This window comes from Narcine bancroftii, chromosome 9 (assembly GCF_036971445.1).
Source record: "Narcine bancroftii isolate sNarBan1 chromosome 9, sNarBan1.hap1, whole genome shotgun sequence".
NCBI lineage: Eukaryota > Metazoa > Chordata > Chondrichthyes > Torpediniformes > Narcinidae > Narcine > Narcine bancroftii.
The window spans coordinates 122,764,837-122,782,343 of NC_091477.1; the positions used below are offsets into that span (position 1 = coordinate 122,764,837).

The window sequence follows — 17,507 nt, forward strand, 5'->3', positions numbered from 1 at the left end:
GGGATTCCAACTCGCTGCTTTATCTGATCTGCATTAAGATCTGTATAAGGCATCCTTTCTTTTGCAAATGAATCCAGTATAAATAAATCTTAACTATATTTTCAAAATGAGCAGAAACCGTGATCTCACTAGTTGCAGTTGAACTTTAACCTTTGTTGCAACTGTCACTCAAGTGGTCAGAGGTGAAGCCGTCTTCAACTTCGGGCCTAAAAAGGGAACCTTGCTATTTCTAACACCGATGGGCCAGGTCAGCAACACCACATTCCCCTCCAAGTAACACCGCGTGCTGACATTGCTGTTCCTCTGCCATTACCGAGTTCAAGATCTGGAAGCTGTTTGAGCACTGAGGAGGAAGTGGCTCACCACCATCTTTTCAGAGGAGATTTTGATCGATCATAATCAAAGTCAGAACAGAGTGTGCATGTGGTGGTGGTGTTGTGTTGATCTGTTGCTGAGAAAGGGTCGGAATGACCCCAGCCACAGTCGATCAGATTGAGAAAGGAAAATAAGCGCACAAAAGGACTTCCTGCCTCCAGCTCCAGCACGGGCTTGTACAGTGGTCAGTGTTTATGGTAATTCCACCTCCCCAAAACATTTTACCTTGAACTTCTGCAATGCATTTCCCAGTGCCTCAATTGTCTCCATGTCCAGATGGTTGGTCGGTTCATCCAGTATATAAAAATTGGGGCTGTAGGTTAAAACATAATACACAGAAAATTAAGGGGCTGAGAAATGAATATTGTGGTAAACAAGAAGCTAACATCAGACACAGGAAAAATGCAGTGAGAGACCAAGTCACCAGTTCAACTCATGGTCACTCAAAGCTGCTTGAAACGATCCCAGCCGCATCCATCACATATGGCCCAAATGTGGGGCTCAGATTCCCCACCAGTCAGCAGCTGACATGGACAAGTAAGTGTTAAAATGGATGCCTTCCTTCCAGCTGGAGAAATGAGCCCAGGGTTGAATAGCTGTGCTCGCTGTTGTACACTTTACAGATGCTCTCATTTCCTCTCAAATCCTGCAAGGTTATTTGGTAATGGTAAATTACCCCAAGAGTCACGGTGGCAGGAATCATAGGAATTGATCTGAGAAAGAATACGTTGAGTCACAAGAAAATAAGCAGAGGATTTTCCACAATGAAATATGGATGAAAATCATGGGGCAACAGCATCAAAGAAACCTAATCTTATCTATAGACGATCCTGAACATAAAAGAAATAAGGACTTAGAAGACATTTTGTTGGGTGTAGGCTACTGTTGAGGTGGCTGGTTGAAAGAGGGGATCAAGGCAGAGAACTAGAAACCAAATATGTGGTACTTGTGAGACCACAGGATGTTCCTGTTGAACCTGATGAAAGAAGCGGCACTTGTGGGACAGAGGAAGCAACAAACAGAACTGCCCAAGGCTGAAGTCACGTTTAGTTGGAAGTCACGGTCATTACTGAGGCATCGTCATCTGTGCAAACGCCACCCTGCTCTTCTGTCCGCCTGAGAGACTGGCAACTGGTCTCACAGCAAGGTCTCCCGATATCCCGTAGCCACCAAGCTGATGCCGGTACTCCTCTTCCGTCCTCCCTGCAAATGGGTCAAAACAAAACTTTTAAAAGCAGCAGAGGATTCCTGTTCTTACTTCCTATGTTCCAAAGCCCACAATAATGGTCTCAGCATGTGCTGGTGCAACCCAATACCTGCACCATTCCTTGGAGAATGATTCCAAAATCAGTGTTCCCAAACCCAGGCCGATAATTGATCAAGAACTGCAAACTGCAACATTAGCGGGACAAACTCAGAGCAGCCAAATGGCTTTCCTCATTTTGTCCTTGTAATGCCCGTTTGAACTAACCTAGCTCCATGGAGTGCAGAAGTTAAAGGTTCATGTCCCCAGTAAATTTCTCATCTTACTCAAAATGCCCAACCCCATGTCTTGTAATTGTCCCAACTTTAGGCTCTGGCATCAACCTGGAATTCCCTCAGAATCTCAGTAATGTCACTGGATCTCCACTGAGTACATTTAGGATAACAACCAAGGCAAAAGTATCCTTCCAAAATAAGTCTTTGGGTACAGAGATCCAAACTGTAGCAGTGTCCCAAATGTGATTAGCCTCAGCATTAGGGAAACTAAAGGCTGATTGAATTGCTACTTTGCAAACCACCACCAGTCCATAGGGATGATCTCGAGCTCCCACTCTAATTCTGCATCCCTCTCTCACTCTGATCCCATGTCTTTGGCCCAGTGCAAGGTCCAGAATAGCTCTCATCTTCCAACTCGGGTCAGAATAGTCATCAAGATAGCATTAAATTTGACAACTTCAGATAGTCAGCCTTTCCAGTTTGTATCAGGATCGGTAATTCTGACACAAGTCAATAATCTGTAATGACGACTCAGTTCTTCTATCTCCATTGATGTTGGGGATTTCCAACAACTGTATTTTTGTAAATCACAGTCTAACCACCTCACCCCGCTCCGTACACATCCACATTTCCTTCAGATAGGTTAACAAATCTTCAGGACCTCTGTGTTATCTGCCCTGTCACTGACGTTCCTTTTCTCTCCTCCCTCCCCCTTACTGCAATTTAATGAAGTTCAGTTTCTGACCTTGGCAAATCTGAAAACATTAACTGTTTCCCCCTCCACAGTTGCTGCTGTGAATCTGAGTCTTTCTAGCAGTTTGTCCATACCCCTTTTGGAAACCCACCAAAACCTCCACTGTTGCTGCAAAGCTTCCTTTTCCACTCCAGTCTCTGCAATAATATGGAAACCAAATGGCAAAGTTGATCGCCTGTACCACAACGACTGACTGCCTCAGTGCCCTGACCGTGCTGCAAGTTACCTGGGAACTTGGTTGCCAGAAGTTCAACTGAGTTGATGTTCATCTCGAGCTGGTCCACGTGGTGTTGACTGAAGGAGCCAATTTTTAAATTCCTGTTCAGAGTAAAACAGCGGGAGAAAAAAGGTCAGAAAAAGTCATCATTCCCCTTCCTCACATTGATCAGGATTCCATTATCCCATGGCACCAAGGGACAAGCCCCCTGCAAACATTGCCAACACAAACTGAAACACACATCCATCAGTGAGGAACACATTTGAATGGAAGGATCCAGCAAATGTGGAAATCTAGATCGAGAAAGCAAACTGATGAGCACCACACTGCTATGACATCTGTTGGTACATTACCTAACTAAAACCTTGGCCAGCAACTTCTGATCCGCTGACTCACTTGTCAGAAATGAGTGAACATGATCCAGAAGAAAAGGGTGCGGAGCACACGTGGGATGTCAGCCAGTGTGGGAGGGGAGGAAAAGATCAGTTTAGGAGGAGCCAAGGGCAACAGGATGGGGTGGCTGACAGAGGAGTAAAGGAAGGCAGGAGACTGGCGGTGGGTAAAACAGGGCTCAACAAGCATTAGCCAGAGAAATGGCAAGTTTCATGGAGAACCCACAGGCAGGTAGCTCAATAAGGACTTATTGTACTGAGATAATGTGGAAAGACTTTGCTTCATGTGTTACCCAGGCAAGTCAACGTGTACATAGTACAGCAGGTAATATAATAAAGTGTTAAACAGTTACAGTAACTGTGGGAGGCTTAGTTAGCTTATTGGTTAGCACAACGCTATCACAGTACCAGTGATCCAGGTTTGAAATCGGCAGTCTTTAAAGAGTTTGTACGTTCTCTCATGTCTGTGTGGGTTTCCTCCCACTGTTCAAAACATACGGGGTTCTAGATTAATTGGGGCTTGTGGGCCGGAAGGGCCTGATAGCGTGCTGTATGTCTACATTTAAAAGAAAACAAATTGCAGAGTACAGTAATCTACACTGATGACTGGTCCATCAAGAGTCTGATAACAAAAAAAATAAACTGTGGTTCCATTCTTCCATCTTGTGCAGGGTGGAGTACACTCCAGACATATCAGAACTTGATGCTCAGGATATCCCTGGTGTATCCTGTCCACTGCAGAGAGTTGCTTTAGTGTAAATATGCTGTCCAAACAGGCATAAGGCTCAGTATTAACTAGGAAAGGAAGGGAAACTTTTCTGGAAAAACTGAGTGGAGAAGATAGCACAATTGGATAGCAGATTAATGATCTCAGTGCACGCCACTTTCCTTGCCATCAAATTGGCACAGATGCAAAGAGTGTATTTTCCAAGGGGATTACTTTAAACTCTTGCACAAGTGTATAAAGATATTTACAGTGTTACGGGATTCTACCTATGTGCGTGTCTAATCCCATCAACTGGTGTCAAGTCTCCGAGCAGCAACTTCAGCAGTGTTGTTTTACCAGCACCGTTCTCTCCAACCTACAGACACAACACAAATCATTGATTAACTGTAGCAAAAGAGCTTTACACCAAATGATGCATGATATTTTGAGACAGTGCATAGGAAGGACCAATTTCCCTCAGCAAAGATTTCAAATGATTGGTAGAAGAAGAGGAACAAGATTCTCCCTAAAGATTGAGAAGCTCCAGATGCCCGTCTCCACCACCAGGAGCTGCAGGAACCCCTCCACATCTAACCAGGACCTGGATGCATTACTTGACACAGATATCTTAGCAAAATGTCCTTTGGTGTCAATGTTCTCTCACCACAACTGAAGCACTTGTAGCACACTCCCACAGACCTTTACTATGCCCATTGTAACAGCATCTGCAATGGTGACAACCACATGGGAGATGGATGCCAGGGTCCTTGTCACTGTTTATTCCCAGTAGCAGCATTACAGAGAATTTGGATTTACAGACCGTTCCCAGGGACAGACATCCAGAGCTGCAGGAAGTCACCATCTCTGCGCACACACGATCGAGCCTGCATTCACTACATCAGATAGCATCTCATTTCACACTCCCACCACACTGAGTGAAAAACTTACACCTTCAGCTTAAAACTATATCCTCTCATATTGATCTCTCCCAATCTAGATCACAAGACAAAGGAACAGAAGAAGGCCACTAGGCCCATCGAGTCTGTTCCATAAATTTACACTAGTTCCAATTTCTGGCCTTTTCCCGATATCCCTTGATGCCCTCACTAATGAAATAGTTGTCTATGTCTTGTTTAAATAATCCCAGTGATCTGGCCTCCACTGCTGTATGCGGCAGCGAGTTCCACAGATCCACGACCCTCTGACTAAAGAAGTTCTTGCTAATCTCTGTTTTATATGGATAACCTCTAATTTTCAGACTATGATCCCTTGTCCTTTATTCACCCACCAAGGGAAACATCCACCCTATCTAAACCTTTCAAAATGCAAAATGCCTCAATGAGATCTCCTCTCATTCTCCTCTACTCCAATGAATACAACCCAGAGCTGCTAAATGCTCCTCGCACGTCAGCCCTTGCATTCCAGGAATCATCCAAGTAAATCTCCTCTGCACCCTCTCCAACAACATCACATCCTTTCTAAGATAGGGGGCCTATTCGCATCCACTCTGTCTACACCTCTTATAATTTTGTAAACCTCTATCAAATCTCCCCTCATTCTTCCTCGATCTAAGGAATAAAGTCCTAACCTGTTTAATCTTTCCCTGTAACTCAACTCCTGAAGACCCGGCAACATCCTAGTAAATCTTCTCTGAACTCTTTCAATCTTATTGACATCTTTCCGATAGTTAGGTGCCCAGAACTGACACAATATTCCAAATTTGGCCTCACCAATGTCTTAAACAACTTCAACATAGCATCCCAATTCCTATACTCAATACTTTGATTTATAAAGGCTAAGATACCAAATGCTTTCTTTACAACCCTGTCTACATGTGACACCACCTTCAGGGAATAATGTATCTGTATTCCCAGATCTCTCTGCTCCTCCACACTCCTCAGGCCCTACCATTTACTGTTTATCTCCTCCCTTGGTTTCCAAAATGCATCACCCCACACTTGTCTGCATTAAACTCCATCTGTCATTTTTTGTCCCATTTTCCAAGCTGGTCCAGATCCCTCTGCAAGCTTTGAAAATCTTCCTCACTGTCCACAGCGCCTCCTATCTTTGTGTCATCAACAAACAAGTTGATCCAATTCACCATGTTATCATCCAGATCACTGATACACACCCAAAAACAAACGTTAGTCCCAACATAGATCGTTGAGGCACACCACTCATCACAGACCTAGAATCTGAGAAGCCACCATCCACTACCTCCCTCTGCCTTCTCCCACACAGCCAATTTCATATCCAGTTTACAACTTTTTTCTTGAATACCTAGTGTCACTACCTTCTGAACTAACCTCCCATGTGGTACCTTGTCAAAGGTCTTCCTGAAGCTCTTTGGTCTTCCAGCACACTAAGATGTTAGTGAGGGAATACTGCCGACTGGCATATTCCAGGCTGCAGGAGAATGTGTTGAGGCTTGGCAGAGCCAGCGTGAGAGCATTGTGGAGAAGGATACTGAAGGGCTGAGAATGGTGAGAAAGCCACTCAAACAAAGGAGAGAGTAAATACAAGGGGCCACAGGAGTGGAAAAAGTGCTACATGCAAATTAGAGAAGGAATAATAACAATGTAATTCTATGTAATGTATGAAGACGGCACCAAGGATGTGAAAGCCTGTACTCTTTTTTCTTTCTTTTGCACATAATTTTACTGTGAATAAAGTTTATTTTTGGAAAAATACAGGGGCACACAAACCCCCTCATAACTTTTTTCCTATACAGATTGCAGTCCCATCCCATTTATACCCTTCCTTGCAGATCACCTTCGTGCTCTCCTCTTCCTACTGAAATCGCCGTTATTGACGGGTTACACTCAGATGGATGCCTCTGTACTTTACAAATAAGCAATCATGAGACCAGTTCTGTTTAACCACGGGAAGAATGATATCTTGATCCTAGAGTCACCACAACTCCCACATTCTGCTTTACATGCAGAGACAAAAGAGACTGCAAATGCTGGATCCTGCAGAAAAACAAACTGCTGGAGATACTCAGTGGGCCAGGCAGCATCTATGAAGAGAAAGCCATGGTCAATGTCTCAGATCAAGACTCTGCACCAGACTGGTGATGCAGATTCTCAACTCAAAATACACTGTCCCAATCCCTCCCCAGATGTGGCCTGGCTTTCTGAGCTCCTCCAGCAGCTTTTATTTTTGATGCTTCACCGAGAACACACAAACTCCAACCATCCCAGGGTGACAATCACGAGCAAGAACCTGGGTCACTATTTCCTTCCTGGGCTCAAAGAACCTGAGACCTGTTATGGCCCAGCTGAAACTACATGGTAGCTACCCTCTGTCTAATGTGGTGAGGAGAAAGGAGAATGGACTTTCAAACACTCTGATCATGTTTATTCTGGTTCAGAAACAAACATTATAAAGCTGAAGGCAGCTATGAAGTAACAGAATAAATGTACATACAATGCAAATCCGTGATTCCAGATCGGCAGACACTGAAAGATGTTTGAAGATAGGACTGTCAGGACTGTAACAAAAGTCTACATCAGTCATCTGTAAAATTGGAGGGGACAGCTTCTCAAAATTGTCAGGGAACCTGAGGAGGAAGACAAATCCTGTCATTATACAAATACTCAGGGAATACAGATGCAGTGTTAGGTCACCAAAACACATGGCTCTCCAGTCAAACCACAAACACATGCAAGGCATTAACATCCATTGGAAAGAAGAGCCAGTCAACATAATATACATCCTAATCCTTCACCAGTCGCTTAATATTCTTTGTAAAGTTTGACAATACAGTCCCTGCTCCACTTGGACAGATGGCATCATTCAATACCCACCAATACCCTTGGTTTCCGAACACCAATCCAATTTGGGATCCAATTAGCTGGCTTGTCTTGGATCCCATGAGCCTAACATTCAACCAGCCTTCCACGTGGGACCTTGTCAATGCCTTAATAAAGCCAATTTTGAGCATAATCTACCTTTCTGTCTTCATCAGTCTTCTGAGTTCTCTCAAAAAATTCAAGTTAATGAGATGGGATTTCTCCTCACAAAGCCACGCTGACTCTCTCCAATGTCCCTGCCTTTCCACATCCTCCAATACTTTCCCTACTACTGGCATTATGCTCACTGGCCTGTAGTTAGTTACCCTGCTGCCCTTTTTAAGGACCAGTATGAGCTCTCCTCACCTGTGGAAAACGGAGATGGAAAAATCCCCAACCCAGGTCATGCAACTCCACAAAGAGTACCCCTTCCCCCCCGCCCACCCTCAGTCCCACTCTTTCCTTGGCGACCTTTTTGCTCCTGTTATACTCATAGAATATCTTCAGATTTCCTTAATCTTATTCTTCCAAGGACATTTCATAGCCCATTTCTGGTTCTGCAGTTCTCTCCTACACTCTCCCTTATTCTTTGAACAACACACTCAATGCCAGTTGTCTATACCTGCCATATACTTCCTGTTGGTCCCAAGTGTTCCCTCACAGAACTTCCAACACCTGCCAAGTTTCGTTCCCCAAGGTGTCGAAATCTACATCTCAAATAACTCTTGGACACACTTAGAAAATTCTGCCCCATCTAAACCCCCTGCACCAAGGTCATCCCAGTCGTGGATGGTAGTTAAAATCCCCGCAAGTAGAACCTTCTCTCAGACCTTTCTGCAACTCTCATTCATGCTGACTACTGAGAGGACTATAGTATAAACCCACAAAGTGATTGCCCCTCTCTTACTGCCAGGTTTTACCCTTATAAACATGCGTACCCTCATGAGCAGCATCGTGGACATCGTACTCAGCACAGACATGGGTTGAAGGGCCTGTTCCTATGCTGGACTTTTCTACAGCCTCATCGTACAATCCCTCCAGGAATATTGTTACGAGTCTAGAGGACCCCAAAACCCAGCAGCAACAGATATGCACCACGACAAAGGGTTACTTAAACAAACGTTGCTTTTAATTATCTTTGATGATAAAAACAGAATCAAACTTTAACATCTCTATTGACTCACTTAAACTACTTAACCCCCCCCCTCTAATTCTAAGCGCAGGTGTGTGTAATGTGTATATAAGTTTAGAAAAGTTCTTTGGTTCACTGTTCAATCTCACTGGTTGCAGGCAATTCTTGTACCATGCACAGAAGTTAACATTAATAAAGTTCACCAGGCTTTGGTGCTTAACAGGTAAATAAAGGGTTCTTGCTGGTTGTCAGAGGGAGAGAGTTTTCCTTGTTCAAGGATATCCACAACCGATTCCTTTTTAATCAGCCACTCCAAGGTCTTGCTGACGAAACTTTCCCCCTTTGACCAGGCCGTTTTCCGAGCTTGCCAGGTTGTCCCTCTGGAACTGAAGTCTCTGTCTCTCCTCTCTATCACTCCTTCCCACTCAGAGAGTAAAGCTGTTCTGCTTCTGCCTGCAAAGATCACCTGCTCTTCCAAACAGCAAACTGTTTTTCAGACAAAGCTGCCCTGCATGTTGCTACATTGTTGCCTCTTGCAAATAACAGTCTATCATGAGTCTGTGAGCTCTCTGCAAAAATTGTGTTTTGAAGTGTCTGTGTGTGACCTGCTCTAACAAACCTTTCACAATTTATCTCCCAAACACACCTGTACAATTTCCTAAACTTTGCTGTGACATTCTCCCTAATCAACAGCGTGACTTCCCTTCCATGTTTGCAACCCTCGTTTATTTCAGATTTCCAGCCTCTGCAGCATTTTATATCTCAAAGCTCCACTAGTCACATCTCCTTCAGGTAGATGATTTGATGAACAACCCTGCCTCATCCTCTCAGCTGGCACTACCAAAGGATCTTGGTCCCCACTCCACTGCCCATCTCTGACACACTTTCCATTTCTAACATTTCTTCAACCTGACTAAAGTCATTGGCCTGAAATGTTAATTCTGCTTTTCCACAACTAGTTGAGAATTTCCAGCACCTTCTTTCACTGTAGTCCTCCGTAATGCCAAGCCTCAAGAATATTTTTGGACGTGCATTCATCTCCAGAAGAATATGCACCTTATAGTTGGTGGAAGATCCTGGGCAATTATTCACTAAATGTGTGAATATTTCAGCATTTTTGTGTTGGTGCTGGGTCTAAATGCTGGAACCCTCCCCAACAACTTTGTTGGAACCCTAAAGCCTGCAGCAGTTCAAAAAGGTCAATTTTCAAAGGGAATTAAGGATGGGGATAAATATGTCCCTTGCCAGTGATGCCATCCTACAAGAACACAAGAAATTGGAGCACAAATTGGCCATCAAGCCTTCCCTGTCATTCAACCAGAATCTGGCCATCGGCTCAGCTCCACTTGCCTGCTGTTCTCCACAATACTCCTGTAATGAATTTGCATTATCCTTCAACTTAATGCTAAACCATATTTCTTTTATAAAAATGTCTTGGTAAAGTCAACTACAGAGTTAAAATATTATATCTGTATTCTTAGTAAGTTAGCTGTGGGTTAGTATAGGGTCACACAGGTCACAGCACATTTATAGAGAACCACTGTTTTCTGAGAAGTGTTTATTTTCAGAGTTGACGTGTCTTGGACAGACAGAAGAACTGCTGAGGAAGCCATCTGTTTTTAACCAGAACCACTTAAGCCTCTTGAATAGGGATGAAGTCAAAGGGTATGGAATGGTTTTGAAAAAGGAACAGGATTTTGGAAGAAATAAAACTGATGGTCTTGTGCTTTCCAAGAATTGGGACTCACCTCAGTGATGACGTAACAGTTACATGATTTGGAGAAATATATTAACAAATTCAGACATTTTGTTTTCAGTTTTGGAACAGTTCAACTTGGACTTCACAGAAGTCAAAACCCTGTGATATACAGGGGTTGAAACCTTGTGAAAGACAGGGTTAAATTACAGCAACTAGAATTGGTGCTGTTTGTTGTGAGTTACTCTGAGAAGAAGGGGAACACAGAATCTGTGGATTTTGAATTAATGAAGACCACTTTGCGGTCTCTTTGGAAGAGGACAGAATTCTACTGGGTCTATTTTTGTATGAACACTTCGTTTAACCCTTGTCTGGTTTGTGACTTCAACGTGGAAGAAGATAACCACAGTTGTTTAACCCTTGTCTAGGTTTGTGAATTCATTGTGGAAGGAAATAGCCACATTTGCTGTCTTTGAGAAGAGGGCAGATTCTTGATGTGGAAAACATCAAGTAAAAGAGGCTTGAAGATATGATGTTTAAAAGCACTTTATAATTATTTCTGAACTGAGAATTTGACCTTCAAACAAGACTAAAATGATGCTGAAATTTTAAAGACTGACTTTTCAAAGTGGGACTTTGAATTATACACACACACACACTTACATTTGCGCATAGTGGGGTTAAGTTTAGAGTTAAGTAAGAAATCTTACGTTATTAATAGTTTAATAAAAACTATTATTTTGGAATTTACAATTGTCTGGTGAATTTTCCATTGCCGTTCCTGTGTTAGTGCTAACAAAGACCCTTTAGCCCCAAACATAATTAAAAGGGTTGTTAGTGCGTAACATCCCAACTATGCAAAATTCTGTGTCTCAAATACATTTAATCAGATAGTCTCTACTCCTTCTTTGGGTAAATTAAAAATAGCTATAGGCCCCTTTTAAATCTTTTATCTCACCTTAAAACTATGTCCTCTAGTTTGAATCCCCTACCCTGGGGGAAAAACTAGTCACCTTATCTATGCCCTCATGATTTTGTAAACCTCTCCAAGATCACAAGAGGAAGGTCCCAGAAAATCCAACCTCTCCTAATTCAAGCCTACCAGTCCTGGAAACATGAATTTTATTCTGCATCCTTTCCAGTCTAATGCTATTTTCCCTCTGGTTGGATGACTACAACTGTGCACAACTATTTCATAAATATCCTCAATAATGAAAGCTTCATCCAGCAGTCCTCTTCCAAAGGAACAAACAACACATTCCCTAACCACTTGGGATCACTTCCTTCCAACTTTCTCAGAGACAACAGTATTCTGACCAAGTTTGTGACTAGACAGTTCATTGAAATGACTCTGAACATATGAACTGTGCCCTGGCTCAGTGTTGTGCCATTTTCGAGCACCAGGCACTCCACTAACCTTATAGTCACTTCTGGCTCCTTCTCAAGAGGCTTCAGCTCGGGCCTGGGAAATTGAAACAAATTCAAAATGTATTAGAAATGAAGCAACCCAAGTTTAAATGATAAGGAATGGAAAATACCCCACAGTCCTAGTTGTATTTCAGAGAAAAGATCCTTGATTCCAATTATTAGTGGTTCAAACTAAACCAGACAACCTTCTCTATGTCTGCTGCCAACTCCAGAATTTGCAGATTGAAATCTTAATCCATGTGCAACATCACATTGCAAAAATTCTATAAAATAGATAATATATAGATAAAATATAGAATTGACGTTGTATTGACATAAATCAGCATTTTATTCCCTTGAAGTCATCAAACAATATCAAAAAACACCCAAAAGTAAAACACAAAGGTCTGCAGACACTGTGGTTGAAGTGAAAACACGACGATGGAGAAACTCAGCAGGTCAAATAGTGTCCTTTGTATAGCAAAAATAAAGATACAGAACTAACATTTCAGGTTTGAGCCCTATATGAAGGTAAACACAGCCGTGTTTAAGTGCTGACAAGTTGGACTGTAAATGGAGGGGGTAGATCCAATCACCACTGCAGCAGTAAGCTCCCAGTTCTTTCTTATCTCACTCTACTTATGTGCATTCAAGTGGAGCATCTTTCAATCATTTTTAGGACATTCCCAGGCCCGGTACAGTCAAAGTAAATGAAATTCATATAATGGAGGAATAGGAGCTAAGTTAGCGCAATGCTATTAGAGTGCCAGCAACCTGGGTTTGAATCCAGCGACATCTTCAAGAAGTTTGTACATTCTCCCCAGATGCTCCAGTTTCCTCCCACCATTTAAAATGTACAGGGTTTGTAGTTTAATTTGGGTGAAAATGGACGGCATGGGTTACATAGAAACATTCGACCCTTTGAGCCTGCTCCGCCATTCAACGAGATCATGGCTGATCTTAAAGTTCAGTACCCCGTCCCCGTCTTCTCCCCGTAACCTTTAATACCCTTATACTGAAGAAATAGATCTAATTCCCTCTTAAATACATTTAATGAACCTGCCTCTACTGCCCTCTGTGGCAATGAATTCCACAGATTCACCACCCTCTGGGTCAAGAAATTCCTCCTCATCTCGGTCCTAAATGGTTTGCCTATTATCCTCGAACTATGGCCCTAGGTTCTGGACTCCCCCACTATTGGAAACATCTCTTCCGCATCCATTCTGTCCAGTCCTGCCAGAATTTTATAGGTCTCTATGAGATCCCCTCTCAATCTTCTAAACTCCAGCAAACACAATCCCAATTTGTGCAATCTTTCCTCATAAGTCATTCCTGCCATTCCAGGTATCAGCCTGGTGAATCGCCTCTGCACTCCCTCCATTGCAAGAACATCCTTCCTTAGATAAGGTGACCAAAACTGCACACAATACTCCAGGTGGGGTCTCTCCAAGGCCCTGTACAGCTGCAGTAAGGTATCCTTGTTCCTATACTCAAACCCTCTTGATATGAAGGCCAACATACCATTTGCCTTTTTAACCGCCTGCTGTACCTGCATGCTCGCCTTCAGAGACTGATGTACAAGTACCCCTAGGTCTCTCTGCACTTCCCCATCTCTTAATCTATTGCCATTCAAATAGTAATCTGCCCTCCGGTTTGTATTACCAAAGTGGATAACCTCACATTTATCCACATTGTAGTGCATTTGCCATGGATCTGCCCAGTCCCTCAATTTATCCAAATCACACTGGAGCTTCCTGACCCCCCCTCTTCCATGCACACAACCCCTCCTAGCTTAGTGTCATCTGCAAATTTGGAGATATTCCATCCAATCCCCTCATCCAGATCATTAATGTAAATTGTGAACAGCTGGGGTCCCAGTACAGATCCCTGTGGCACCCCACTGGTCACCGCCTGCCACTCAGAAAATGAGCCATTTATCCCAACTCTGTCTTCTACCTGCCAGCCAGTTCTCAATCCACATCAATACTTTGCCCCCAATCCCATGAGCCTTGATTTTGGAAGCCAGTCGTTTATGCGGGACCTTATCGAAGACCTTTTGGAAGTCCAGGTACACCACATCCACTGGCTCTCCCCCATCTATTTTACCTGTCACCATCTCAAAGAATTCCAATAGATTTGTCAAGCACGATTTACCTTTTGTAAATCCTTGTTGACTCTGTCCGATCCCTACTCTGCTAGTTATATGCTCCGCTATTACATCCTTAATAATGGATTCCATCATTTTGCCCACTACTGATGTAAGGCTCACAGGCCGATAATTCCCCTCTTTTTCTCTACCCCCCCCTTTTTAAATAGTGGGGTAAATGGCTGGAATTGGCTTCTACCGTGCTGCAAGTCAATAAATAAATCGATTTTTGCATTCCACCGGGAGAATGGATTCACAGCGCACTAGCCAGAACTCTGGGTGAAATAACATTCAGCTCTGGGTTCACCAAATGGCAGTCAGAAGCCAAAGGCAAAGTTGCTCTCACCAACCACAACACACTGCAGTATTGCAAGTAACAGAAAATGTCATTCTACCCCTACCTGGTAAAAGGAAAATTAAAACACTGAGGTATTTATTGATTTATTTTGATGTTGGATAAAGAGCTGGTTACAGCACAAAAAATAATAATTAAATAGTGCTAAGCTATTCAGCTTAACTGTTGGCCCACAGGCAGTATTCTGTCTCAAATGCTCCTCAGTGTTTAAAAAAACTAGACCTTGGGAATAGACTGCTAAACTCCTCCACATTTCTGTTTCAACAAACAGCAAGGCCAAGTAGTCAAATGTTTTGACTTTTTTTAAACCAGTCATTGTTGTGCATTCCAATACTTACAGTTTCTCCAGAAGTTTCAGCTTGCTCTGCACTTGAGAAGCTCTGTTGGCATTGTATCGGAATCTGTCTATGAACACCTAACCGGGTTAAAAAGATGGTTCATTTTAATGAAAAAGATCTACACGAGTTCATCCATTTTCCATTATCAGGTGGGTTGGCCAGATCCAGGGAGTCTGAGACTGCTTCCACATTCCATAGATCAAGGTTGGTTTATACATTAACTACTTTTCCCTTTGCCTCAGGTTCAAAATTAGCCAGTATGTTTGTGGTCTAAAGCAGGGGTCCTATGCACCCCACCCCACCCCAACCAGGGGACACAGCATATCTACATATTTAAGCAATAGCCTTGTTTTCATTTCACCTCACTTAAAGAATTTTAAAATGTTTTTATGCAGTCAGTGCAAGTACAGAAGAAGGGAAGGGGGCCCATAAACTTTGAGCAAAGTCCTAAGGGGGCCCATAAACTTTGAGCAAAGTCCTAAGGGGGCCCATAAACTTTGAGCAAAGTCCTAAGGGGGCCCATAAACTTTGAGCAAAGTCCTAAGGGGGCCCATAAACTTTGAGCAAAGTCCTAAGGGGGCCCATAAACTTTGAGCAAAGTCCTAAGGGGGCCCATAAACTTTGAGCAAAGTCCTAAGGGGGCCCATAAACTTTGAGCAAAGTCCTAAGGGGGCCCATAAACTTTGAGCAAAGTCCTAAGGGGGCCCATAAACTTTGAGCAAAGTCCTAAGGGGGCCCATAAACTTTGAGCAAAGTCCTAAGGGGGCCCATAAACTTTGAGCAAAGTCCTAAGGGGGCCCATAAACTTTGAGCAAAGTCCTAAGGGGGCCCATAAACTTTGAGCAAAGTCCTAAGGGGGCCCATAAACTTTGAGCAAAGTCCTAAGGGGGCCCATAAACTTTGAGCAAAGTCCTAAGGGGGCCCATAAACTTTGAGCAAAGTCCTAAGGGGGCCCATAAACTTTGAGCAAAGTCCTAAGGGGGCCCATAAACTTTGAGCAAAGTCCTAAGGGGGCCCATAAACTTTGAGCAAAGTCCTAAGGGGGCCCATAAACTTTGAGCAAAGTCCTAAGGGGGCCCATAAACTTTGAGCAAAGTCCTAAGGGGGCCCATAAACTTTGAGCAAAGTCCTAAGGGGGCCCATAAACTTTGAGCAAAGTCCTAAGGGGGCCCATAAACTTTGAGCAAAGTCCTAAGGGGGCCCATAAACTTTGAGCAAAGTCCTAAGGGGGCCAAAGCCAAAGAAGGTTGAGAATGGTTGGTCTCAAGTCATCCCACTGAGAGACAGCACACTCCTTGTGCTTCGCTGAACAGTTACCTGGATGTGTTCCCTGTACTGACGCTGAGCCTCATGCTCTCGTTGCTGATTTTTCAGCCTTTCCTCTTTGGTCTTGACAAAGTTTTCGTAGTTGCCCCGGTAAGTCTCCAAGCGCTGCGAATGTAGGTGAACAATGTCGGTGGCCACAGCATTCAGGAAATTGCGATCGTGCGAAACAACCAGAATTGTGGACTGCCAGGTCTGCAAAGCAGAGAGCACGTACCTGTTTTAGCACACGACAGTTCTTTAGCAAGAAGCATCAACCCATTGCATTTTAGTTCCAATTAACAGTACGCTGGGATATAACTGCATTTCATAAAGCATAAACAAAATTCCTCAGCATTCGAAAGCAGGTGTGGTGAGTTGAACACATCAAATTAATGACCTGTTATCAGAACAATGAAGTAATGAGTTGAGGAGATGAACAAATCCACATGCATTGCTCCTGCCTTTTAAATTTCAAACTCTCCAGGAAGAAGCAGGACTCCTTTTTTGAAAACTGCTGAGATTTGGCGCTGCTTCTAATTTTATTAATTCATGTTCACAAAGTTCATTCTTGGGACTGCCATTTTGTAGTCTTTGGTAGAAAAATTGGATCAAAATTAAAATGGTGGACAGTTTGAAAGGTTGAATTGAGCTTCCTTTCAGATCAGTATTACTCTACGGAAGATAATGCAATGTTCCAGCAGAGAAGGCATCAGTGCTGGCACGGAACACAGACTCACCTGCAAGTAGTTTTCTAGCCAGAGGATGGCTCGCACATCCAGCATGTTTGTAGGCTCTGTGAAAATCACAAGTTATTTCTATGAAGTTTATTCGTATCAGGTAACCAAGAACATGGGCTGCATGGTAGGGTAGCAGTTAGCCCAACGCTGTAACAGCACCAGCAACTTGGGTTCAAATCCATCGCTATCTGCAAGAAGTTTCTATGTTCTCCCAGTGTTAGTTTCCTCTGGGGGCACATACTGAGGGTTGTAGGACAATTGGGTGCAATTGGGCAGCACAGACTTGAAAGGGCCTGTTACTGCGCTGTATGTTTAAATTTAAATCTAAATGGGAGTATCCTAGGTTGATGACCATCTTCCATCTATATTCTCTCCAAATACAAAGTCAGTTATTTCATTGTTTTCGGCCTCAAATCACAGGGAAACTTTACACCGATTTTATGAAAGATAGATACTTCAAGTGCAAGTCACTTGCAAGATTGTGTCAATCCCATTCCTGAACACCATGATGGTGACATGAGGCAACCACTCACAGCAGAAGCAGGACACAACACTAGGCTTCTAACCTGAACGAGTAGACCTGGGGCCTATGTTTGCCTCCAGTCCTATTCCAATGTGGCCAACTCCCAAATATTCTCTGGACTAGCCGAGGAAAAAAAACAAGCATTCTGTGG

The 17,507-nt window shown here is 43.2% G+C and overlaps 1 protein-coding gene across 1 annotated transcript in view; it reads right to left on the reverse strand.

Annotated features, from left to right (window-relative positions):
- The window catches only part of abcf3 (ATP-binding cassette, sub-family F (GCN20), member 3), a 72,197-nt gene that overhangs the window by 1,496 nt on the left and 53,194 nt on the right, over positions 1–17,507 (reverse strand). Inside the window, exons 12-20 of the mRNA XM_069897631.1 lie at positions 16,834–16,889; positions 16,109–16,309; positions 14,792–14,868; positions 11,963–12,007; positions 7,353–7,485; positions 4,211–4,299; positions 2,835–2,926; positions 1,446–1,578; positions 601–688 (exon numbers count right to left, since the gene is read on the reverse strand). Of these exons, the coding sequence (XP_069753732.1) occupies positions 601–688; positions 1,446–1,578; positions 2,835–2,926; positions 4,211–4,299; positions 7,353–7,485; positions 11,963–12,007; positions 14,792–14,868; positions 16,109–16,309; positions 16,834–16,889 (914 nt within the window). The remainder of the gene's footprint in view (positions 1–600; positions 689–1,445; positions 1,579–2,834; positions 2,927–4,210; positions 4,300–7,352; positions 7,486–11,962; positions 12,008–14,791; positions 14,869–16,108; positions 16,310–16,833; positions 16,890–17,507) is intronic.